General features: G+C 38.3%; 1 protein-coding gene across 2 annotated transcripts in view; it reads left to right on the forward strand.

The window, feature by feature from the left end:
- The window catches only part of RGS7BP (regulator of G protein signaling 7 binding protein), a 165,716-nt gene that overhangs the window by 86,394 nt on the left and 53,378 nt on the right, over nt 1-25,944 (forward strand). Inside the window, exon 3 of one of the 2 annotated variants that reach the window (XM_003408059.4) lies at nt 24,650-24,780. In XM_003408059.4, coding sequence (XP_003408107.1) covers nt 24,650-24,780 — 131 coding nt within the window. Of the gene's footprint in view, nt 1-24,649; nt 24,781-25,944 lie in introns of those variants that run through there. The other variant, XM_010588167.1, reaches the window with a different exon arrangement.

The following is a 25,944-nucleotide window of genomic DNA, read 5'->3' on the forward strand; positions in this document are numbered from 1 at the left end:
TAAGTACATATTGTGTATTAGGAGTACCTGCTCAATTTTTTTTATTGAAAGGGATGTACATTGTGTAATGATATACAAAGTTTGAAGACCACTTGTCTGAGCTTTAACATTTTAAAAACTCTTAATGCTCTAAACCCAACTGAACTACTAACCACTAAAAATTTCATATATTTGCATTTATATATTTATCTCATGCCTCTTCTAAAATGCTTTGTAAACAACTTACAGTGCTCATTCCTCCCCTTGTGCAGAGAAATCTCACATTCCCAGTAAAGTGGTAAAAAAGAAGCCTCTGAATTGCACACTGGACATACCCTCTTGGAAAAAAAAAAAGGAAATAATGATAGCCCATGAACAGCATCAATGCCACCTTCCCACTTTCCCCTTATATTGGTTTCCTAAGGCTGCCATTGTATGCTGAGCAAATAATCCGAGGAGAAGCTGGAATATACGAAGAAGAATGGACATCAGGATTGGATATGTGATATGCAGCTGTGATATGCAGATGACACAACCTTGCTTGCTGAAAGTGAAGAGGACTTGAAGCACTTACTGATGAAGATCAAGTACTACAGCCTTCAGTATGAATTATACCTTTACATAAAGAAAACAAAAATCCTCACAACTGGACCAATAAGCAACATCATGATAAACAGAGAAAAGACCGAAGTTTTCAAGGATTTCATTTTACCTGGGTCTACAATCAACACTCACGGAAGCTGCAGCCAAGAAATCAAACAAATAATAAAGTTTATTAAGAAAATGTTCTGCATCCCACTTTGGTGAGTGATATCTGCAGTCTTAAAAGCTAGTGAGTGGCCATCTAAGATGCATCAATTGGTCCCAACCCAGCTGGAACAAAAAATGAAGAATACCAAGGACACAAGGAAAATATGAGTCCAAGAGACAAAAAGGACCACATAAACCAGAGACACCATCAGCCGGAGATCAGAAGAACTAGATGGTGCCTGGCTACCACCAATGACTACCCTGACAGGGAACACAAGAGAGAGTCCCTGACACAGCAGGAGAAAAGTGGGGTGCAGAACTCAAGTTCTAGTAAAAAGACCAGACTTAATGCTGTGACTGAGACTGAAGGACCCTGGAAGACATGGCCTCCAGTATGTCTGTTAACCCAGAACTGAAACCATTCCCGAAGCCAACTCTTTAAACAAAGATTAGACTGGACTATAAGACATAAGGAAACCCTGGTGGCATAGTGGTTAAGAGCTATGGCTGCTAAACCAAAAGCTTGGCAGTTCAAATCCACTAGGCGCCCCTTGGAAACCCTATGAGGCAGTTCTACTCTGTCCTATAAGGTCGCTGTGAGTCAGAATTGACTCGACGGCAGTGGGTACTGGTATCACATAAAATGAAACTTGTGAAGAGAGTACTTCTGAGCCCGAGTAGATACATAAGACAAAATGGGCAGTTTCTGTCTGGAGGCTAGATGAGAAGGCAAAAAGGGACAGGAGATGGTTGAATGGACACAGGAAATCCAGGGCGGAAAGAGAAGTGTTCAGTCACATTATAGGAAGAGCAACTAGGGTCACATAACAATATGTACATAAATTTTTGTATGAGAAACTAACTTGAACTGTAAACTTTTGCTTAAAGCACAATAAAAGAAAGAAATCAAATGACACATTGCATTGGGCAAATCAGCTGCAAGAGATCTCTTTAAAATGTTAAAAAGGAAAAATATCACCTTGAAGACTAAGGTGCACCTGACCTCCGCTGTGGTGTTTTCAATTGCCTCATATGCTTGTGAAAGCTGAACAATGAATGAGGAAGACAGACAAGGAATTGAGGCCTTTGAATTATGGTGTTGGCAAAGAATACAGAATATACCAAAGACTGCCAGAAGAATGAGCAAATCTGTCTTGAAAGAAATACAGCCAGAAAGCTCCTTAGAAGCAAGGATGCTGAGAATACATCTCGTGTACCTTGGACATGTTATCAGGAGGGATCAGTCCCTGGAGAAGGACATGCTTGGTAGAAAGTCAACGAAAAAGAGGAAAACCCTCAACGAGATGGCTTGACACAGTAGCTACAGCAATGGGCTCAATCATAACAACAATTGTGAGGATGGTGCAGGACCAGGCAGTGTTTCATTCTGTTGTACATAGGATCACTCTAAGGCAAAATAGGCTCAGTAACACCTAACAACAACAACAAGGCTGAAATAACAAACTTCATGGCTTAAAATAAAAATAGTTCTCGAGGCCAGAAGTCCAATATAACCTTGCCAAAAGGGCCTCACTCCAAAGGCTCGAGGGGAGAATCTTTCTTGCCTCTTTCACCTTCTAGTAGCTCCAGGTTTTTCTTGGCTTGTGACTGCATTAACTCCAATCTCTGCCTCCATCTTCCCATGGCCTTCTCTGTGTGTCTGTGTCTTTTCCTCTTCTATCTAAGGACACTTGACATTGGCTTTAGGACCCACCCATGTAATCAAGGATGATCTTATTCTGAGGTCCAAAACTTAATTACATCTGCGAAGACCCTTTTTCCAAATAAAGTCACATTCATAGGTGGACATATCTTTTGAGGGATTCCTAAGGGGGAGGAGCATGCTGTTCCAATTGGCAGTTTCCCCCACCCCCAATACACCAGCTTTCATTAGCCTGGCATGCCTCTTACAGTGTACGTTTGTGCCTTTTTTGTGTTATACTTTTCTCTGAGCTGGGTAGAAAATATCATTGCATGCTTATTTATAAATGAAAATGGAGGAACTAGGAGTAGGACTGACTTATAAGCCATAATAATTTAGGGGCTTAAAAGAAAAAGTAGGAAAAAAGTGATTATTTCATTCCTAGCACAGTATTTTGCACAAAGTGTAATAGGAAACCCCTGAGTGGCACAAACAGTTAAGTGCTCAGCTACTAACTGAAAGGTTGGAGGTTCAAATTCACCCAGAGGTACCTCAGAAGAAAGGCCTGGCAATCTACTTCTGAAAGATCACAGCCATTAAAAACCCTATGGAGTGCATTTCTACTCTGAAATACATGGGGTTGCCATGAGCTGGAACTGACTTGACAACAACTGGTTTAGTTTTCATTTGTTTGTTTCTGTTCTCAATAACTATTCATGGGATCAATGATGAACAAGCATATAAATATAGTTCAACTTCTGAGCATTCAGTCCCAGTAATGTTATATAGCAATTAAAAGCATAAGTATGGCTTTGAGTCTTATCACTACATTTACTATTTATGTGATCTTGGGCAAGTTCGTAACCTCATCAGTAAATTGAGAAGAATGATAGAAACTACCTCGTAGTCTCTCTGTGAGAACTAAATGGGATATAAGTATGTGTCTGGCAGCATAATTGCTCCCAATGAACTGTAGTTATATTGCATTTTGCTAATGCAGAATAGAATGCCAAGAAATTATAAAGCATGTTCCTGCCTCAAGTATTTTGTCAGAGAAACTTACCAACTTTTTTTTTTTTCCTGGCTAAGGGATAATGATCTTACATAATTTATGCTGCTTTAAAAATCAAAAGTAATGCCTCTCTAATGGACCACATGAACCACAGCCTCCACCACCCTGAGCCCAGAAGAACCAAATGGTGCCCGGCTACCACTACCGACTGCTCTCACAGCGATCACAATAGAGGGCCCCAGACAAAGTGGAAGGAAAATGTAGAACAACATTCAAATTCACACAAAAAAGACCAGACTTACTGATCTGACAGTGACTGGAGGAACCCCCAAGACTATGGCCCCCAGACACCCTGCTAACTCAGAACTGAAACCACTCCTGAAGTCCACCTTTCAGCGAAAGATTCGACAGGCCTATAAAACAAACAGTAACACGTGTGAGGAACGTGCTTCTTAGTTCAATCAAATGTAGGGGACCAAATGGGCAACAACTGCCCAAAAGCAAAGACAGGAAAGAAGGCAGGAAGGGACAGGAAAACTGGATGAATGGACACAGGGAACTCGGGGTGGAAATGGAAAGGGAGAGAGTGCTGATACAATGCAGGGACTGCAACCAATGTCACAAAACAGCTTGTGTATAAATTTTGAATGAGAAATTAATTTGCACAGTAAACTTTCACCTAAAGCACAAAAAAAAAAAAAGTAATGTACCTATCAGAGAGACTGACCTGAACATTTGTTAATCAGTATCTCCTGCCATTGACATTGGATCTAGGACCCACCCTAAGAATGTCTGTCAGCCTGGAAAAGCTATTTCTGTTCTTGAGCTCACTATTGCAGAGGTGCAATGTCCTTTCATCCTATCTTACCTAAAAAAAAAACACTGCCGTCAAGTCAATTCCGACTCATAACGACCCTATAGGACAGAGTAGAACTGCCCCACAGGGTTTCCAAGGAGTTCCTGGTGGATTCAAACTGCTGACCTTTTGGTTAGCAGCCATAGCTCTCAACCACTATGTCACCAGGATCTCCTACCTAGTGGTGCATTATACTTCAACATTAAGAAAGAAAAAATTACATGTGGAGCTCCACAGTGGAGCCGATTAGTTGAAAACGTAATGGCAGTGAAATGATACCACATCAAGGAAGGAATAAAGGACTGCAAGTTCTCTATCCGTGTTCAAAGAAATTAATTTCTCTTACAGGAGACTTTACAATATGTTATCATCAAATAAAAACACCACAGGATAATAATGGGAGTTTCCATGAACCATTGAAAAAGAACTCCAGAAAAAGTAGGAGTTTTTTATTTTTCCCAGTTCACCCTGATGTGAAATACATATTGCTTGAATAAATAATTAAGAAAGGAGAAAGCTTGCAATGAAGGCGTAAGGATGTCTGGGAGTAATCTGCAGAATTGCCTCTCTGAAACAATTCCCCCCCTCATTTTGCTTGTTATGAACATATAATTCCCATACATTATTTCACTTAAATCTTTTCGTTAAAGCTATGAAGTAGGCAGGTCCCTGGGTGGCACAGTTTGTTCTCGACCAGCTGCTAACCTAAAGGTTAGTGGTTTGAACACACCCAGTGGCTTCAGTCAAGAAAGGACTGGTAATCTGTTTCCGTAAAGATCACAACCAAGAAAACTCTGTGGAACTCACTTCTACTCTGTAACACATGGGGTTGCCATGAGTCACAATCAATTCAGTGGCAATGAGTTATGAAGTAGGTATTACTATCCCGATTCAATATTTGAGGCACTGAGAGGTTAAGAAACTTACCCAAAGTCACACAATTATAAGTAATGAAATCAAGATACAAACTCAGGACAATTTGATTCTGGACCATTTATGCTTCATGTGTGCCCTTTGTGTTCATATTCCATCCTCCTTTGAAGAAATTATGAACTGTTGCAGTAGAGTGGACTTTTCTCTCCTGTAGCCAGATTACTATTGCTTTTCTTCACCAATATGAATACTTAAGTTACTGGTCTTGTCCCTTTGAGAGTGTTGCATGTATCACAAGGACTCATATTCATGATCCATCCACCCCAGGGCCATTTCCAACAGTGACACAGGATGGGGGTAGGGCATGTGCAGGACTGGTCATCTTTCATAGTGTCAGTCTTGAACGTTCAGTTGGATTCATTTCAACAAACATGGATTGAGAGTCTTCCTCGAGCCAGGCGCTATGCTAGGTGCTGGGGAAACAGAGGTAATGAATAAAGTTTCCTGCTCTTGTGGATACTGAATCTAGGGAGGAAAAGGAATACAGATTTCCTAAGACCCATTCACCATTGCTCCTACTTCAGAAGAGCCTTCTGTTTGGGGTTCAATGATTTTCTTTTTGAGCTGGGAATTTGGTTTCAGATTTGGTGGTCCTTTACTTTCCTGAAGCCACCATTTGCATCTGACAGAAAACAGATTTCCTAAGTTTGTTGCTCACATCCTTTTCAACTCCCACCCCCCTCCCTGATCATCTCTTCCACTGCTTCCTCCTTACTCCTTCCCTCTGCCTATAGCCCCTGTCCCTGGGATTCTGATGAAAGGTTGCTTTGGAAGTGTAGTGCTGAGATGCATGTGTGATTTCAAATCTAACACAATAAATTCCTTGATCGCCTTAAAAGAAAAAATAAATGAATAAAAAGAAAGTGGGATAAGCTACTCAAATACCTAGTAGCCCTTGCCATTCTTCTTAGGTGCCATTGAGTTGGTTCTGACTCATAGCAACCCTAGATACAACAGAAGGAAACACTGCCCAGCCCTGCACCGTCCTCACAATCCTTATTATGCTTAAGCCCATTTTGCAGCCACTGTGCCAATCCATCTCATTGAGAGTTTCCTCTTTTTCACTGACCCTCTACTTTACCAAGCATGATGTCCTTCTCCAGGGACTGATCCCACCTGACAGCATGTCCAAAGTGTGTGAGACACAATCTCGCCAACCTGGCTTCTAAGGAGCATTCCGGTTGTACTTCTTCCAAGACAGATTTTGTTCATTCTTTTGGCAGTCCATGGTATATTCAGTATTCTCCAACACCACAATTATAAAGGATCAATTCTTCTTCGGTCTTCTTTATTCATTGACCAGCTTTCACATGCATAGGAGGTGACTGAAAACACCATAGCTTGGGTTAGGCACACTTTAGTCTTCAAGATGACATCTTTGCTTTTCAACACTTTAAAGAAGTCCTTTGTAGCGGATTTGCTCAATGCAGTGAGACTTGTGATTTCTTGACTGCTGCTTCCATAGGTGTTGATTGTGGATTCAAGTAAAATGAAGTCTTTGCCAACCTAAATCTTTTCTCTGTTTATCATGATGTTGCTTATTGGTCTGGTTGTGAGGATTTCTGTTTCCTTTATGTTGTGGTGTAATCCATACTGAAGTCTTTGATCCTCATCAGTAAGTGCTTCAAGTCCTCTTCACTTTCAGCAAGCAAGGTTGTGTCATGTGCATCACACAGGTTGTTAATGAGTCTTCTTCCAATCCTGATGCCCTGTTCCTCTGCATATAATTCAGCTTCTTGAATTATTTGCTCAGCATATAGATTGAATAGGTACGGTGAAAGGATATAACCCTGACACAGCACACCTTTCCTGACTTTAAGACACAAAGTATTCCCTCGTTCTGTTCAAACAACTGCCTCTTGATCCATGTACAGGTTCCTCATGAGCAAGACTAAGTGTTCTGGAATTCCCATCCTTTACAATGTTATCCATGATTTGTTATGATTCACAGTTGAATGCCTTTGCATAGTCAATAAAACACAGGCAAAAATCTTTTGTTATTCTCTTCTTTCTGCCAGGATCCATCTGACATCAGCAATGATATCCCTGGTTTCTTGTCCTCTTCTGAATCTGGCTTGAATTTTTGACAGTTCCCCGTTGATATACTGCTGCAGCCGCTTTTGAATGATCTTCAGCAAAATTTTACTTGCATATGATATTAGTGATATTGTTTGATAATTTCTGCATTCCGTGGGATCACCTTTCTTGCGAATAGGCATAAATATAGATCTCTTCCAGTCAGTTGGCCAGGTTGCTGTCTTTCAGATTTCTTGGCATAGACGAGTACTTTCAGCACTCCATCCGTTTGTTGAAACACCTCAATTGATATTCCACCAATTCCTGGAGCCTTGTTTTTCACCAAAACCTTCATTGCAGCGTGGACTTCTTCGTTCAGTACCGTTGGTTCCTGCTCATATCGTACCTCCTGAAATTGTTAGATGTCGACCAATTCTTTTTGGTATAGTAACTCTATCTTCCACCTTCTTTTGATGCTTCCTGAGTCATTTAATATTTTCCCCATAGAATCCTTCAATATCACAACTCGAGGCTTGAATTTTTTCTTCAGTTCTTTCAACTTGAGAAACGCTGAGCATGCTCTTCCCTTTTGCTTTTCCATCTCCAGGTCTTTGCATGTATTATTATAATACTTTACTTTTTTTCTCGAGTCACCTTTTGAAATCTTCTGTTCAACTCTTTGACTTCATCATTTCTTCTTCCTTTTGTTTTAGCTACTTGACATTCAAGAGCAAGTTTCAGAGTCTCTTCTGACATCCATTTTGGTGCTTTTCTTTCTTTCCCCTCTTTTTAATGACCTCTTGCTTTCTTAATGTGTGATGTCTTTGATGTCATTTCACAACTCGTCTGGTCTTCAGTCATTAGCTTTCAATGGGTGAAATCTATTCTTGATCTGGTCTCTAAATTCAAGTGGGATATACTCAAGGTTGTACTTTGACTTTCGTGAACTTGTAATTTTCTTCAGTTTCAGCTTGAACTTGCATATCAGCGATTGATAGCCTTTTCTGCAGTTGGCCCCTGGCCTTGTTCTGACTGATGATATTGAGCTTTTACATTGTCTCTTCCCACAGATGTAGTTGATTTGATTCCTGTTTATTCTATCTGGTGAGATCCACATGTATAATTGCCATTTATGTTGCTGAAAAAAGATATTTGCAACGAGAAGTCGTTGGTCTTGCAAAATTCTATCATCCAGTCTCCGGCATTGTTTCTATCACCAAGGCCATATTTTCCAACTATGGATCCCTCTTCTTTGTTTCCAACTTTTCCATTCCAACCTCCAGTAATTATCAATGCATCCTGATTGCATGTTCAATCAATTTCAGACTGCAGAAATTGGTAAAAATCTTCAATTTCCTCAACTTTGGCCTTAGTGGTTGGTGTACAAATCTGAATAATATTCGTATTAACTGGTCTTTCTTGTAGGCGTATGTATATTATCCTATCACTGATAGCGTTGTACTTCAGGATACAACTTGAAATGTCCTTTTTGACAATGAATGCAACGCCATTCCTCTTCAACTTGTTCCCATCATAGTAGACCATATGATTGTCTGATTCCTAATGGCCAGTACCAGTTCATTTCAGCTCACTAATGCCTAGGATATCAACTTTTTTGCATTCCATTTCATTTTTGATGACTTCCAGTTTTCCTAGATTCATAGTTCTTACGTTCCATGTTCTGATTATTAATGGATGTTTGCAGCTGTTTCTTCTCATTTTCAGTTGTGCTGTATCAGCAAATGAATGCCCTGAATGTTTTACTCCATCCACTGCACTAAGGTTGACTCTACTTTTAGGTAGCAGCTCTTCCCCAGTCGTCTTTTGAGTGCCTTCCAACCTGATGGGCTCATCTTCCAGCTCTATATCAAACAATGTTCCACTGCTATTCACAAGGTTTTCACTGGCTGAACCTTTTCATAAGTAGACTGCCGGGTCCTTCTTCCTTAGTAGTGTACTATAAAGATCTCTTATCCATGAATCCATCCTTGAACTGATCTATATTTCTAGCCTGAACAACCTGGTAGGGTTTATTATATTTACCAACTGCTTTTTCAAGTAGCAATACCTTTACTTTCTTCCAAATGTGTTTATTTTGAACTTAAAAGTAATTTTTAGAATTTCAAAGACACATATGTGGTATTTTTTTCTATATCTTTCAAGATGATATTAACTTTTCTTATAAGACTTCATGAACTTTTTGTTTGTTTGATCTAAGTTCCTGAACTTCTTCTGTTTGTGATTGTTGCCCATTTTTTCCTCACTGAGCAGTTCATCAAGATACTTCATTCAAAACCCAAATACCCCACTGCCTTTAGTGTTGTCAACATCAGGCTCTAGTCAAATGGGTTTGCTTCTTGATCTTTCAACTTTAAAATAGAGAATTAAGTTAGACAGTGCTATCCAGGCCACACCCCACCCTTCTCTTACTGAAGTCCCAAACATCACCCTACCACCTGTCATGTTCTGCCTCAGTCTACACACAACACTGCAGTTAACTCAGTAACCACGAACTGTGGTGGTATTTTCAAAGTCCTATTTTTGGAATGGAGCCCCGGCGGTGCAGTGGTTAAGGGCTTGGCTGATAACCAGCTGATAACTAAAAGGTCAGCAGCTCGAATCCATCAGCCGCTCCTTGGAAACCCTATCAGGCAGTTCTACTCTGTCCTATAGGGTTGCTATGAGTCAGAATCAACTCGATGGCAATGGGTTTTGGTTTGGTATTTTTAGAACAATTGAAAACAAGTATAGAATCCTGATGTTGTTTGCTTGTTTTCCTTAATGTACACCTTAGTTGTTGTTGTCATTAGGTGACGATGAGTCAGTTTCGACTCATAGCAACCCTATGCACAACAGAATGAAACACTGCCCAGTCTGCACCATCCTCATGATCGTTGTTGTGCTTGAGCCCATTGTTGCAGCCGCTGTGTCAAATTGTTTCGCTGAGAGTCTTCCTCTTTTTCACTGACTCTCTACTTTACCAAGCATGATGTCCTTCTCCAGGGGTACTGATCCCTCCTGACAACATGTCCTAAGTATGTGAGATGAAGTCTCACTATCTTACTTCTAAGGAACATTTTGGTTGTACTTTTTCCAAGACAGATTTGTTTGTTCTTTTGGCAGTTTGTGGTATATTCAATATTCTTCACCAACACCATAATTCAAAGGCATCAATTCTTCTTTGGTTTTCTGTATTCATTTTCCAGCTTTGCATGTGCCTCTGAGGTGATTGAAAACACCATGGCTTGGGTCAGGTATGCCTTAGTACTTAAAGTAACATCTTTGCTTTTTAACACTCTAAAGAGGTCTCTTACAGCTGATTTGCTCAATGCAATGTGTCATTTGGTTTCTTGACTGCTGCTTTCATGGGTGTCGATTGTGGAGCCAAGTAAGATGAAATCCTTGACAACTTGCAGTCTTTTCTCCGTTTATCATGATGTTGCTCATTGGTCCAGTTGTGAGGATTTTTGTATTCCTTCTGTTGAGATGTAATCCATACTGAAGGCTATAGTCTTTGATTTTCATCAGTAAGTGCTTCAAGTTCTCTTCACTTTCAGCAAGCAAGGTTGTGTCATCTGCATAACACAGGTTATTAATGAGTTTTTCTCCAATCCTGATAACCCATTCTTCTTCGTATAGTCTAACTTCTCAAATTATTTGCTCAGCATACAGACAGAATAAATATGGTGAAAGAATACACCCCTGACGCACACCTTTCCTGACTTTAAACCACACAGTATCCCCTTGTTCTGATCAAACAACTACCTCTTGATCTATGTACAGGTTCCTCATAAGCACAATTAAGTGTTCTGGAATTCCCATTCTTCACAATGTTATTCATAATTTGTTATGACCCACACAGTTGAATATTATTGCATAGTCAATAAAACACATGTAAACACCTTTCTGGTATTCTTTGCTTTCAGCCAGGATCCACCTGACATTAGCAGTGATATATCTCGTTCCCTGTCCTTTTCTTAACCCTACTTGATTTTCTGGTAGTTCCCTGTCGATATACCACTGCAACCACTTTTGAATGATCTTCAGCAAAGTTTTACTTGCATGTCATATTAATTATATTGTTTGATAATTTTACATTCCGTTGGGTCACCTTTCTTTAGAATAGACATAAATACGCATCTCTTCCAGTTGATTGGCCAGGTACCTGTCTTTGAAATTTCAAATTTATGCACCAACCAATAATGCCAAAGATGAAGAAATTGAAGATTTTTACCAACTTATGCGGTCTGAAATTGATCAAACGTGCAATCAGGATGCATTGATAATTACTGGTGATTGGAATGCAAAAGTTGAAAACAAAAAAGAAGGATCGGTAGTTGGAAAATATGGCCTTAGTGATAGAAACAATGTCAGAGATCACATGATAGAATTTTGCCGGATCAACAACTTCTTCATTGCAAATAAACTTTTTTAGCAACATAAATGGTGACTATACGCATAGACTTCATTGGTTGGAATACACAGGAATCAAATCGACTATATCTGTAAAAACAGAAGATGGAAAAGCTCAATATCATCCATCAGCACAAGGCCAGGGGCTGACTGTGGAATAGACTATTAATTGCTCATGTGCAAGTTCAAGTTGAAGCTAAAGAAAATTAGAACAAGTCCACGAAAGCCAAAATACAACCTTGAGTATATCTCACCTGAATTTAGAGGACATCTCAAGAATAGGTTCGATGCATTGAACACTAAAGACTGAAGACCAGATGTGTTGTGGAATGACATCAAGGACATCATACATGAAGAAAGCAAGAGGTCATTAAAAAGAGAGGAAAGAAAGAAAAGCACCAAAATGGATGTCAGAAGAGACTCTGAAACTTGCTCTTGAACATCGAGTAGCTCATGCAAACAGAAAAAGTGATGAAGTCAAAGAGTTGAACAGAAGATTTCAAAGGGCAGCTCAAAAGACAAATTAAAATATTATAACAAAATGTGTGAACACCTGGAGTTAGAAAACCAAAAGGGAAGAACACACTCAGAATTTATTAAGCTGAAAGAACTAAAGAAAAAATTCAAGCCTCTACTTGCAACAGCAAAGGATTCTACCGGGAAAAATACTAAATGACCCAGGAAGCATCAAAAGCAGATTAAAGGAATACATGGAGCCACTGTACCAAAAAGAATTGGTGGAAGTTCAGTCATTTCAGGAAGGAGCATATGACCAAGATCCGGATGGTACTGAATGAAGAAGTCTGAGCTGCACTGAAGATATTGTCAAAAAACAAGGCTCCAGGAATTGACAGAATACCAGTTGAGATGTTTCGACAAACAGATACAGTGCTGGAAATGCTCACTTGCTCCTTAGTTAAATGATAAATATTGAAATTTTTCTTCTTGGAATAAGATCGGGGGGCTTATTTTGTTATATTTTGAGTCCAAGTCATGAAGTAAGTCAAATCGTGACATATTTCATGAGCTGGACTCAATGTTAGCTCAAGAGCTTTTGAAGCTTTTAAATTATTTTCAGGTATGATTCACAATTGTGCAATGGTTAAGCGCTAGGGCTCCTAACCAAAAAGTCAGCAGTTTGAATCCACCAGCCACTCTTTGGAAACCCTATGAGTCAATTCTACTCTGTCCTACAGGATCGCTGAGTCGGAATCAACTCAAAGGCAGCGGGTTTAGTTTGATTTTGGTTATTCCCATTTTATAAATAGGGAAACTGAAACTCAGAGAGGTTAAGTAAATAAGAGCAGTAAGTAAATAAGTTAAGCAACAGCTAATAGGTGATGGGACTGTAGGATTCAAGCTCTGACAGTCTGCTTCCTGATGCTCCCAGAGTCAGTGTGTATGTATGTATGTTAACCACCTAAAAAATTGCTTCAATTTTCTTTTCTCTTTCTTTTTTTTTTTTTAGTAGAGATATCCATATAGAAATAAAGTGCCAGCCTTAGAAACATTCGAAAATACAAAATATGTGTTTGGGGCCTTACTTTCATTTATCCCTGAATTGCTGTTTTGACCAATTCCCCTTCCTCTTAATAGACACTTGGCCTCATTACCAAAAATTTCCATTTTGAAAGAGAACCCCTGGAAAAAAGGACACTCTGGTGGGTGTATACACTGACAAAATTTTTTTTAAAGACAGTCTGACAATAGGTATCAAATGCCATTACATTTTTTTTTAGAAATTTTTCCTAAAGGAAATAATGTGTATGTGCAAAAAGATTTAGCTGTAAATGTATTCATCATGCATTGCTTATAATAGCAAATAAAAGTTAGGAACAACACAAATGTCCAAAAATAGGAAATCAGTTAAATAAAATATGGTACATCTATAGGGTCAAGTATTATGCAGCTATTTATTCATTCAACAAATATTTACTGAGCACTTAATATTTGCCAAGCCCTGTTCTAAGCTCTGGGGATACATCACTGAACAAGAAAGGAAAGGCCCCAGCCCTCAAAGATTTATATTCAGGTGAAGCTAGATAATAGATAAATATACAAATAACAAACAGGAAATTTCAGAGTAATAAGCCATATAAAATTATATACTAGAAGAATATTTAATGCCATGGAAAGATGTTCCACATATGTTGTTAGGTAAAAAAGTAGATCCCAAAGTAATATATCTACTATATGCTTATTTACTCTCTCTCTCTATATATATATACTGTGTATATATATACTGTATGTATTATATATATGAATATATGTATTTTCATATATATGTGAAAATATGTATTTTCATATATGTATATATATATACACACACCTGTTTGTGTGTGTATATATATGTGTATATGTATATTTAGCAGCCCTGGTGGCACAGTGGTTGAGAGCTCAACTGCTAACCAAAAGGTTGGCAGTTTGAATCCACCAATGGCTCCTTGGAAATCCTAAGGGGCAGTTCTGCTCTGTCCTATTGGGTCACTATGAGTTGGAATAGACTCAAAGGCAATGGGCTTGGTTTTTTTTTTTTTTTTTATATGTGTATTTATATTTTTTAATCTCAAAGAAAATATACCAAAATGTTAACAGTAGTCATCTCTGGTAAGATTACAAGTCATCTTTTCCTCTTTTTATCTATATATCTGTGTCAATATATATTACTCTTATAGTTTAAAATAGAAATTAAAAAAGGGCTGCAGGAAAACGAACTCTTAAGAAACCAGTCTCTAACGGTGAAATGGTCTTGGTGATGGCACAACCACCAGCGTCACCCCAGCTTTCTGACTTCTCACACCATGTAGGCATTACTTTTTAAGCCACCTTGAGAACTATTTTATTGAGAACCTACTATGTACCAGACAATTTGTTAAGTGTTGGGGATTATAGAGATAATAAGATAAACTATAACCTCGACAAGTTTACATTCTAGTGAAAAAGCTCATGGTAGAATATGATATTTTATGTATATATACTAGCCTCTTCCATTTGCATAAAGACTTTGCCTTTTTGTAGAAAATAGCTCTTATATCTGTCTAGAAATGCACAGTTCCATATTAGCAGGAAGTGCCATCTTTTGACAGTTATGCAAAAAGTGCAAATTATCATTGCATGCTGTCTTGGATTGAATTATGTCCCCCCAAAAATGTGTGTCTCAGTTGGGTGGAGCCATGAGTCCTAGTATTGTGTGATTTTCCTATATGTTGTAAATCCTGGCTCTCTGATGTTAATGAGGGAGGATGGGTGGCAGTTGTGTTAGCAAGGCAGGACTCAACCTACAAGATTGGATTTTATCTTGAGGCAATCTCTTGAGATATAAAAGGAAGAAGCGAGCAGAGGGACAGGGGGACCTCATACCACCAAGATAGCACCGGGGGCAGAGCGCATCCTTTGGACCCAGGATCCCTGCACCCAAAAAGCTCCCTGACCAGGGGAAGATTGAGAACAAGGACCTTCCTCCAGAGCCGACAGAAAGAAAGCCTTCCCTTGGAGCCAACACCCTGAATTTGGACTTTACTGTGATGAAATAAACATAAACTTCTCTTTGTTAAAGCCATCCACTTGTGATATTTCTGTTACAGCAGCACTAGATGACTAAGAACATGCCAATAGAAAGACACAATAAACACCACAAAATCCTTCATTATCTATAATATTTAAAGAACCTCTAGTGTTGGGTAGGCAACCCTGGTGGTGTAGTAGTTAAGGGGTACGGCTGCTAACTGGAAGGTCGGCAGTTCAAATCCAGCAGGCACTCCTTGGAAACCCTACTCTGTCCTTTAGGGTCGCTATGTGCCCAAATCAACTTGACTGCAAGGGGGTTGGTTTTATAACGGATTAGTGTTGTGTAAGAGTCTGAATCCAAAATAGTAGACTTCAAAATACTAAAAACAAGTTCTAACTCTTCTCTAAGTACTTCATGTAAACTAAAGAATGACTCAGAAAGCCAAGCTGGCAGCATGGGAGCTCTGGCACATAGTGGAAGCTATATGTTACCATTATCAATATGATAACAGATAGTTTTACCCTATTACTAAAGCCTCCTCAAAAAGCCTTTCTGGTTTAATCTTTTCATGAATCTAAAAAAAAGAATTTCAGATCTGTATTGGCCATATTCGGGAACCCTCATGGTTTTCTGTGACCCCACAGATCAGCGCTCCACATAAACAGTCTCTCATATGTAAAAGGAGGCCCAGCCTTTAGCATTGGCAACCACAACGGATTTGACAATTATTCTATAATTAAAGCATTGATAGCCATTTTGTGCAGTTACAGTTAAAAGAGATGAAGGAATTTCTTTTTTTATCAAAAGCTCTCTTTTGGATTAGTGGAATGAGTTAAATTTGGTCGACCCAGTTATCTCGAGTTATTTTAAAGCCGTTTCATTGTTTTTGGCAATACAGATGAAGCCTATAACTTTAACTGAAGAGAGATACTGCATCACCTAACTTAATGACATAATTAAGAATGAGAAGCTAAAGAATACCATTTAGATAAACCAGTAGTTTAATGTACTGAACTTGAATTGTAAACTGTCACTTAAAGCACAATAAAAAAGAAAAAAAAATGTTTAATGTATCGAGCCCTGAAAGTTCCAACAGATAAAAGCAAGAATAAGCACATGTTGCATTTAATGACCCAGACTTTGAATATAATGGAAAATTAATGAGTTGAATTCTTTCCAGTGTATCATGCTGTAACTGAATGATAATTGACCTTTGAAGAAACCAAAGAAAGCATTGGTATCAGGTGAAAACAATACTCATAAGAATTTGAAAATCTTGATTTTAGATGTGAAAATGTTTTCCAAATTTGAATACAGTAACATGCATTTGCTTCTTTATTAATGATGAAGTGATCCTAGCTGTGGGAAGCAGATAGGGGCTGTGTTCTAGATATCCATGGTGCTGATTTTTGTCCCAGTAGAGGTTCAAGGTTCCAAGACTCAGGCTCCATCAGCCATAGCCCTCTCTTTGCTAGCTGGAGGAACATAAGGCTTGGTAAGACCAGGACCTCAAGAGCTGTTTGCGGAACCCATATGATTCCCAATCAGAGAACATAAAGAACACATTGAGTGAATCAGAGGGAATAATGGAGAGGGCAAGAGAGAGACTCAAAGGCCAAAAAGGGTGTTGAGTAAGGGGAGGAAGAGACTAAGATGGAATAAGAAAGGCGTTTTATTTTGGAGATTGAGGAAATGTTACCTTGTAAATGTTAGTTTTCTCTGACCAATAAGCATGGGTTTTAAGAATAATACTCCTGTATCAAGAAAAGAAAACCGTAGTATATAACTTCAAACTCTAATGCCCTGAGAAATGCCCAAAAGACTCCTTCAGGATTCCTACAAAAAGTCACCACCTATTCCCAATCTCCCCCAACATTGCCCTGAACGGTAAAAATTAAGACAAATGAAAGGTGATTTACAGCTGAATGGTAATATTTTTAGTCTTATTTCATTGTAATTATCAGAATATCAGGAAACTGATGGCTATTGATTTTTAATCTGCTTAAATATAGTTTTTAGTCTTTTAATGGAAAAAAGAACACGGTGCTTGGTAATGCTACCCATTATTTATCAACTCTCCCAGCTGGGGTCATGGGGAAATGTCAAAGGTCCTGCCAGCGGGCAAACAAAAAGTAAGAGGGAGATGGAGACTGAAATATGGCCCTAAATCATAACAAGTTCTGACCCCCCTGGGCCTGGTTGCTTTGCATAAAGTAGCCACCAAAATATAAATCAGTTTCACTTTGCTGTTAAAAGGTGAGTTTCTTTCCTAACTGAGCCCCAATAGCCCCCGGGCAGAGTTTGATCCCAACTCTTGTTCAGTGGTGAGGAAGTCACAGAACCAGATGTTCCTGTGAAACGACATGCTGTGAAAGTGAGGGGAGTTACTGCAATGACTTCTTCAAAGGCTCCTGGGGGAACCAAACTTTCTATGACTCTGTATTAAGAAATACAGATGTTTCCACCAAAAACACAAGTTTCATAAAAATTGGCTAGGGAAAGATTGTTGTTAGGTGCCGTCGAGTCGGTTCCGACTCACAGCGACCCTCTGCACAACAGAAGGAAACACTGCCTGGTCCCCCGCCATCCTTACAATCATTGTTATGCTTGAGCTCATTGTTGCAGCCACTGTGTCAATCCACCTCGTTGAGGGTCTTCCTCTTTTCCGCTGACCCTGTACTCTGCCAAGCATGATGTCCTTCTCCAGGGACTGATCCCTCCTGACAACATGTCCAAAGTATGTAAGACGCAGTCTTGCCATCCTTGCTTCTAAGGAGCAGTCTGGTTGTACTTCTTCTAAGACAGATTTGTTCGTTCTTTTGGCAGTCCATGGTATATTCAATACTCTTCGCCAAACCATAATTCAGAGGCATCAATTCTTATTCCGTCTTCTTTATTCATTGTCCAGCTTTCTCACACATATGAGGCGATTGAAAATACCATGGCTTGGGTCAGGTGCACCTTAGCCTTCAGGGTGACATCTTTGCTCTTCAACACTTTGAAGAGGTCCTTTGCAGCAGATTTGCCCAATGCAGTGCGTCTTTTGATTTCTTGACTGCTGCTTCCATGGCTATTGATTGTGGATCTAAGTCAAATGAAATCCTCAACAACTTCAATCTTTTCTCCATTTATCGTGATGTTGCTCATTGGTCCAGCTGTGAGGATTTTTGTTTTCTTAGAGGTGTAGTCCATACTGAAGGCTGTATGGGGAAGATTAGGTGACAAAAATGGAGAAAATAAGAGCACTCTCATATTACATGTACGGATATTTTGAAAAATGTTTTGTTTCAGTTTTTCTGATTAGCTGGGCTTTTCTTTTTATTGTAGTGCTTTTTTTTTGGTATAAAATAATGCAGTAATTTAGCAGATATTAGGCATTTGTATTATGAGACCTTTATAAACTTGGGTAAATCCTGAAATTAGCTTTAAGAATTCAAAACCTAAAATAATAACTAGGTCATACACACACACACACACTCACACGCACACATGTTCGTGCCCTCTCTACCCCTTGACCATCCATTGGTTGCATAGACTCATGAGATTACATAAAGAAATAGACCTTGAAAAATCCCTTTCACTGAAACCATACAAAGGACTGGGCTCTGAAGCTGTCACTGAATTTGGCACAGAGTTAGAATATATCCTTGTAAGAGGGAACCACCGTGGGGGTATTTGAAGATATATCCTGGAGATCACTAGCCTTGGGTAAATCATTTAATCCCTTTCTTCCCTACCTATATGCTCTGAAAGATAAAGCAAAGGATATCTCCCCATCACCTCATCCCATTTGGCTTCCTGTGAGTCTTTCCTTGCCATTTGACTTAATGGCTACAACAAAATTGATTCCGAAAAGAGCTTGGATATATTTGCTGAGACAGGAGTTCTAGTTTCCATGTCTGCTAACTGACAAAGCCCAAGTGTTTATCTGTCGTCACCAAAATCTGTGAAATGCTGAGTGGTTGTCAATGGGGTCACATCTTTTTTTTTTTCCTCAGTCTGGTGGCATGTTTATTTAACCAAATTCCATATTTGGGAACTGTAAGCAAATAAGAACTGTTATGGAATAACAGCTAGTTTTTAAAACTCAAGACTATATCCAAACATAAGGCTCAGTAAACACAACTTTGATGTGCTAAGATGGATTTCAGCCCACTTTAACAATTCTTCACGTTTTTTAATTTTTTTTTTCCCACGGATGATCTCATCTGATCTTTGCAACAACCTTGAAATACTTTAATCATGCATAGTTATCGGTACTTCACAGCTAAGGAAACTGAGTTTCAGAGAAGCTAAAGTGATTTCCCTAAGGTCACAATTCTAGGCAGCAAAGTCTATATTTAAATCTAAATTTTGTGACTCCAGAACCCATTTTCATTTTATTACATCTTGCTATCTTCAACTAAATATATAATCGATTGCATTCAGGGCAGACTACCAAAACAACAAACATTTTGTTGGTTTTTAAAAAGCGATTAGCAGCTGCATGGACCACCAAAGTCTGGCAACTTAGGCAAATATGCAGACAAATGCAGTGCTAAGGCAAACCATAACTGAAATCCCTAGTGTGTTAACTCCTGAACTTGACCTTACTAGTCATAAAGCTTCTCAGTTGTTGTTTTGTTTTTGTTTTCATTTATGCCATGTAATTTCTGGGGGGAAATTAAATTCTTAGCCATTAAGTAAACACCCACCACCTGGAATTGTACAATGAACATTGTATTGTACTTAGTTTTTCACAAATCTGTCTGTTCATCCCTCTACATCCAGCAATCCATGTTATTTTTTGAAGTTGCAGACATCAGTATACTTTACCACTAAACAGTTCAGCATGCATATCATTAACTAGATCTCAATATTTGCTTTTTGTTCTTTTTTTAGGTAAAATTTGCATACAATGAAATCTATATATTTTAAGTGTATCATTCAATGAGTTTTGACAAATGTATACATCCCTGTAACTCAAGCTTATATGAAGATATAGAACATTACCTTCACTCCAGAAAGTTCCCTTGTATCTCTTCCCAGACAGTTCTCACCCACCCAGGGGTTGTTCTAATATTTTTCACTATCAATTAGTTTCACCTATTCTAGAACTTTATAAATGGAATCATAATGTACGTACTCTTTTATGTAAGGCTTCTTTTACCCAAGATAATGTTTTTGAGATTCATCCATGTATGAATGAATGTCAAGAATTTGTTCCTTTTTATTGAGTATTATTCTATTGTAGGAATACACTAGTTTTATATCCATTCTCCTATTGAGACAACCTCTGAGCTGTTTCCAGTTTGGGTTATTCTAAATAAAGCCACTGTGAACACTCTTGTAGTGACCTTTTTGTGAATATGCTTTCATTTCTCTTGGATAAATACCTAGAAATGGAATTTCCAGGTCAAAGGGTAGGTGTATGTTTAATTTTATAAGAAACTGTGGACTTTTTTGGAAAGGAGTCGAACCATTTTACATCCCCAGCAACAATGCATGAAAGTTCCCGTTGCTCTACATCATTACCAACATTTAGTACTGTCTGTCTCTTTAATTTTAGGCATTCTGGGGAGTGTTCATCATATTACTTTTTGAATTATAAAGTAAGAATATCCACAGTAGAGAGAGTTTCTGTTATCAAGGGGAAACTTGGGCAATATTTGTATTCATGTCTACCTATTTCTGTAACTATTCCATTTTCTTAAGCCATATGATTGTCATTAAATCCTGATTCTTATCCTTAAGGAGCTGGCTGAAAGCAGATTCATAATTTGATGTTTTTGAATTCAACTTGAGCTCTAAATCACTGAAATTTTGTTGAAATTAATTTTTAGGATTTTTTTCTATTAATAATAAGACTTTCAAATTAATCAAAATAATCATGTTACATCTCACTTTATTCTCAATAGAAAAAAATAAGTAAACACAACCTAGTCACTACATCATAAAATTTCTTTGACTGAATTAAGTGAGCATCACCTCTGGGGTGACTTTCAAAAACAAACTTCGATTAATAAGAATGAATCTTTTTAATCTAAGCATAAGTAAGACGAGCTAAAGTAAATGAACAATTTCTTGCATAGGGATCAGCACAAAGCTGGTTCCTACGAGGTGGAGGTTAAAGAGGTCCCAAATGCCCAACTTTTCCAAGCTGCTGTACCACTCCATCATCTCTAACATCAGCTATTCCCTCTTCCCTTAGTACACTCCCTCCCATCTTTGGGTTCCCTAATTCACTGCAACATTTCACAGAACTCATGAACCACATAAAGGAAATGGCTCATGTGGCTGTGGAGGCTGCCAAGTCCCCGATTTGTGGGTCAGATGTAGACTTCTCCCTGGCCCTCATTCTTGGCCCAAAGGCACTGAGCTTTCTGGCTCCGTGGGCCAGGAAGGCCACTGTGTTGTATCCTGAGTGTGGGTCTCTGCTGAGGTTCTCTCCTTTGGTGGTTGTGGGCTCTCCTCTCTGCTCTGGAATTGGTTCTCTTTTAAAGCAAAACTGGCCAGTCTCCTTGGTGGGCCACAATTATCTCATTTGCACAACCCTGCCCAATCACCTGGGTGGGAGTCACAAGACCATGCCAGAAAGGCCACACACAAACGTAATTGCACTGCATGAAGTTACCTCCAAATTAAGTTGCTTCCAATTCCTGGAAGAAGTTCATAGGTCTAAAATTATTTGTAATGTAAGTGGCTCCTTAAGTCTTGTAATTTAGCCCTGGGAGGTTTCAAACCTTTTAATTGCTGTTTTCTTGGCTTTTCCTCCATTATCCATGTTCTGACTCTTGCTTATATGTTGTAAAACAACCTGGATGCACTTAATGGTTCTCAAAAATGCATCTAATTTAACTGCTTATAACTTAAGGGATATTATAACCCATATGGCAGTTTGCATTTCTTTGAGATGAACTTTTAGGAATCAGTAGTACTAGCAAATCTTAGAGCTCTGAAGTGGGAGAACTAAAGTGTACAAGTCCCAAGGTTAATGTAACCTGGTTTGAAAGTAGGAAGTCCTATATTTTAGACTCAAGGCTTTAAAGAATCTTCATTGAGGGCTTCCCCACTCTGAGGCGAGACAAATGGCTGATGAATGAAATCTTGAAACACTAAAATAAAAGGTACCTTAACTTTTCCATTGTGCTTTCTTTCTCTATACCTCAATTTTCCAAGATATTAAAGGATAATATGAGGGTGTGTGTATAGATTTTTTAACTAGAAAACATATAAAGTAACTTTAGCAGCAATTAATTTTTGTTAGGCAGATTGTATTTCTGGTAGCACCTTCTCTGTTCCGTCCCATAACACTTATGAGAGGAAGTAATGATTCCATAGTTTCTAGAATCTCCACAAGTTACAGAGGTAGGGAGATGGCATCCAAGGAAATGTTTTTATCTGAGCATTTTAATTTCTGTTCTGACTTGCCTTTTTCAGAAGCATTTGATGCATTCCTTTCTCTCATTCTAGCTGTAAAATAATAAACAAAATATATTGGCTCTGAAGATATAAGTTAAAAAGGTAGTTATTTTTTTAAATCACATAAAATATCATCTCTCTATGAAGCTTGCATATTTTGGGATCTAGTCAACTCGACAGCACTGGGTTACTGGGTAGTCATAGCACATATTTTGTACTTCTGAAAATAATATTTCATGAAATGGAATGATGCTGTACTTAGCCACTGGCTAATTGTTCCACTCATCAAATATATAATACATACACTAGATTTCTTTTTTAATAGGTTTGTCTTTTTTTTTTAATCTCCATATGAGTTGCCAGGGCCAATGCTATGCGTAGGTGAAAATAGGCAGCTGCAGTTGGGATGATGAATAGCAGCAGAAAAGATCTGCCTGCCTTAAAATATTTTCTACTCTAGCCTGCCTTTGGGAAATGATATTATCTTCAAATTTTTATATCAAAATCAATGAATATATTAGCAAGTAATATTTCAGGCTCATTTTTTATTATATAAACCATGAATGCCCATTATCTATTCAACCTCTAACAGGACCATGAGGGAATGGGAAGCAGGTCAGAGACATTCAAAAGGCTGAAGATGGTATGAAATAATGAGAGGTTGTATGGGGTGCTCCGAAGTAGTAGGAGGACAGCTCGGGGGTGGAAGGCACCTGTAGGAGGAAAGTCTGAAAGGGAACCTGGGACTTATGTCAGACACTTTGCCTGCTGCCAATGTTGGCCTAGAGTTGGACCTGTGATACTCAAATGGAAAGTAATATAGTCTTAATTTTCAAATAAAGCCAAATTTTGCATGTTAGGTCTTTTGAGGTGCTTTATTCTATCTGATGCAGGAAAGACAAGATGACTGTGCAGGCATCACTCATACTGAGGCAAAAAATTTTGCACTTTGATGTGTTATATAAGCCATATGGTTAGATAAACTCTTGCTCATCTACTAAATACACATCGAAACTGAAAAACTAATTCTCATTGTAAAGTGCTGTGTAAATGCAAACCCTTTTTACTATGATTCCAGAACTTAAATAAAAATGAAGCCACCATCTTTTTTATTCCTGATAATTAATTATCTCTGACATTTTGCCACTAACCCACTTTAAAAGGAATCAAGTCTAAATGCTGCATTATTGAATCAGGTTTCACTGCATTTTAAATGAATGGGGTGAGAAATAATGATAAAACATTAGAAATAAGGACATTTGACACAGTTCACTTTTAGACATTCTTTCATTTATAATCCATCTCTAAACTTCATCTGTTTATTTAATTCACTTTAGTCAATACATGCTACTTTAGTTGCATATAAAATATTGTTTTATCAACAACTAATTTCTCTATCCTCAACCAAAAAATAAAAGTGATCACTCCATGTTTTCACATATTCACATTTATATATGTTTTGTCATACTCAGTAGAGAAAGGATCAAGGACTTTAGAATAAATTTTAGAGCATTAGTTCACTGTTTATTTAGCTTTAGATTGTTAAGCATAATTTTTAAAATTTTATTACTTTTCTTTTTTCATTAAAAACATTTGGCCTTTCATAAATTAGTCATAACAAACAATAAAAGATTATCCTTTAGACCGAAACCAAAAAAGCCTCGATAAACAGAATTTGTATCTTGGCTTTCTAATCATGTTATGCTAGAAGGCCTTAATATTAGACACCATCTCATAACTAGGAATCTAATAACTCTTTGTTAGCTCCTCTAAAAATAAGAGTTTTTCATATCTTCTTACAGGCAAGGAGATTCCTCTGGTTTAAGTGTATTTTATAAATTTGTTCTGAATGTTAAATTGAAAATATCAGATATTTTCAATTACTTAAAACATTTATGATTTTAAGCTTCCAGCAGAAGTCAGTTGCTGAAGGAAAAAAAAAAATACAAGCTGCTACCTACAAGGACACTTACATAAGAAATATGACATTGGTCGTTGGTCTGAAAGTAGGAAGTAGTTTAGACTGAAGGCTTTGAGGAATCTTCATTGAGCACTTTCCGCCCTCGGAGGGGACAGACGAGTGATTGATGAGTGAAATCTTGAGCGTGTTCACAATTTCTCTTTTTCATTCTGTTGCAGCCCAGAAGATGGTGAGATCCATCCAGAAATCTGTCGGCTCTACATCCAGCTGCAGTGCTGCTTAGAAATGTACACAACAGAGATGCTGAAATCCATATGTCTTCTGGGATCTCTTCAGTTTCATCGAAAAGGTATCCCCATTTAATATATTGGATAAACACAGAGAAAAGTTAAAAACTCATCTTTTGGAGAGTGCCTACCTGCATTGTATGTTCTATGTATACACAATTAGAATGGACCTAAATGTTCAAGAAGTGTTTGATATATGAATTAATATTAATACATTAAGTCTGGTCTTTTTACTAGAATTTGAGGTCTGCATCCCACTGTTCTCCTGCTCCATCAGGGATTCTCTGTTGTGTTCCCTGTCAGGGCAGTCATGCGTGATAGCTGGGCATCATCTAGTTCTTCCAGTCTCAGGCTGGTGGAGTCTCTGGTTTATGTGGCCCTTTCTGTCTCTTGGGCTAATATTTTCCTTGTGACTTTGGTGTTCTTCATTCTTCTTTGCTCCAGGGCTGTTGAGACCACTTGATGTATCTTAGATAGCCACTTGCTAACTATTAGGACCCCAGACACCACTCACCAAAGTGGGATGCAGAATGTTTTCTTAATACACTTTGTTATGCCAATTAACCTAGATGTCCCCTGAAACCATGGTTCCCTAGACCGCCACCCCTGCTACTCTGTCCCTCAAAGTGTTTGGTTGTATTCAGAAATATTCTTAGCTTTTGGTTTAGCCCAGTTATGCTGACTTTCCATGTATTGTGTGTTGCCCTTCCCTTCACCTAAAATAATTCTATCTAATTAGTGAATACCCGTCTCCCTCCCTCCCCATCCTCGTAACCATCAAAGAATGTTTTCTCCTGTGTTTAAACCTTTTCTTGAGTTCTTATAATAGTGGTCTCATACAATATTTGTCCTTTTGTGACTGACTAATTTCAGTCAACATAATGCCTTCCAGATTCCTCCATGTTATGAGATGTTTCACAGATTCATCACAGTTCTTTATCATTGCGTAGTATTCCATTGTGTGAATATACCCTAATTTGTTTATCCGTTCATCCATTGATGGGCACCTTGATTGTTTCCATCTTTTTGCTATTGTAAACAGTGCTGCAATGAACATGGGTGTGCATATATTTGTTCGAGAACACTGATCATTTTGAGCAGAAATTGTGGTAGAAATAATTTTCACATTTATTATTTTTACTACCTGCGAACATGGCTTAGTTAGAAACAGCAAAATATAAAAATGATCTTACTGGGTTAGGAAATGCTACCCAAGAATGCTGCTA

This window comes from Loxodonta africana, chromosome 2 (assembly GCF_030014295.1).
Source record: "Loxodonta africana isolate mLoxAfr1 chromosome 2, mLoxAfr1.hap2, whole genome shotgun sequence".
In the NCBI taxonomy this organism is placed as follows: domain Eukaryota; kingdom Metazoa; phylum Chordata; class Mammalia; order Proboscidea; family Elephantidae; genus Loxodonta; species Loxodonta africana.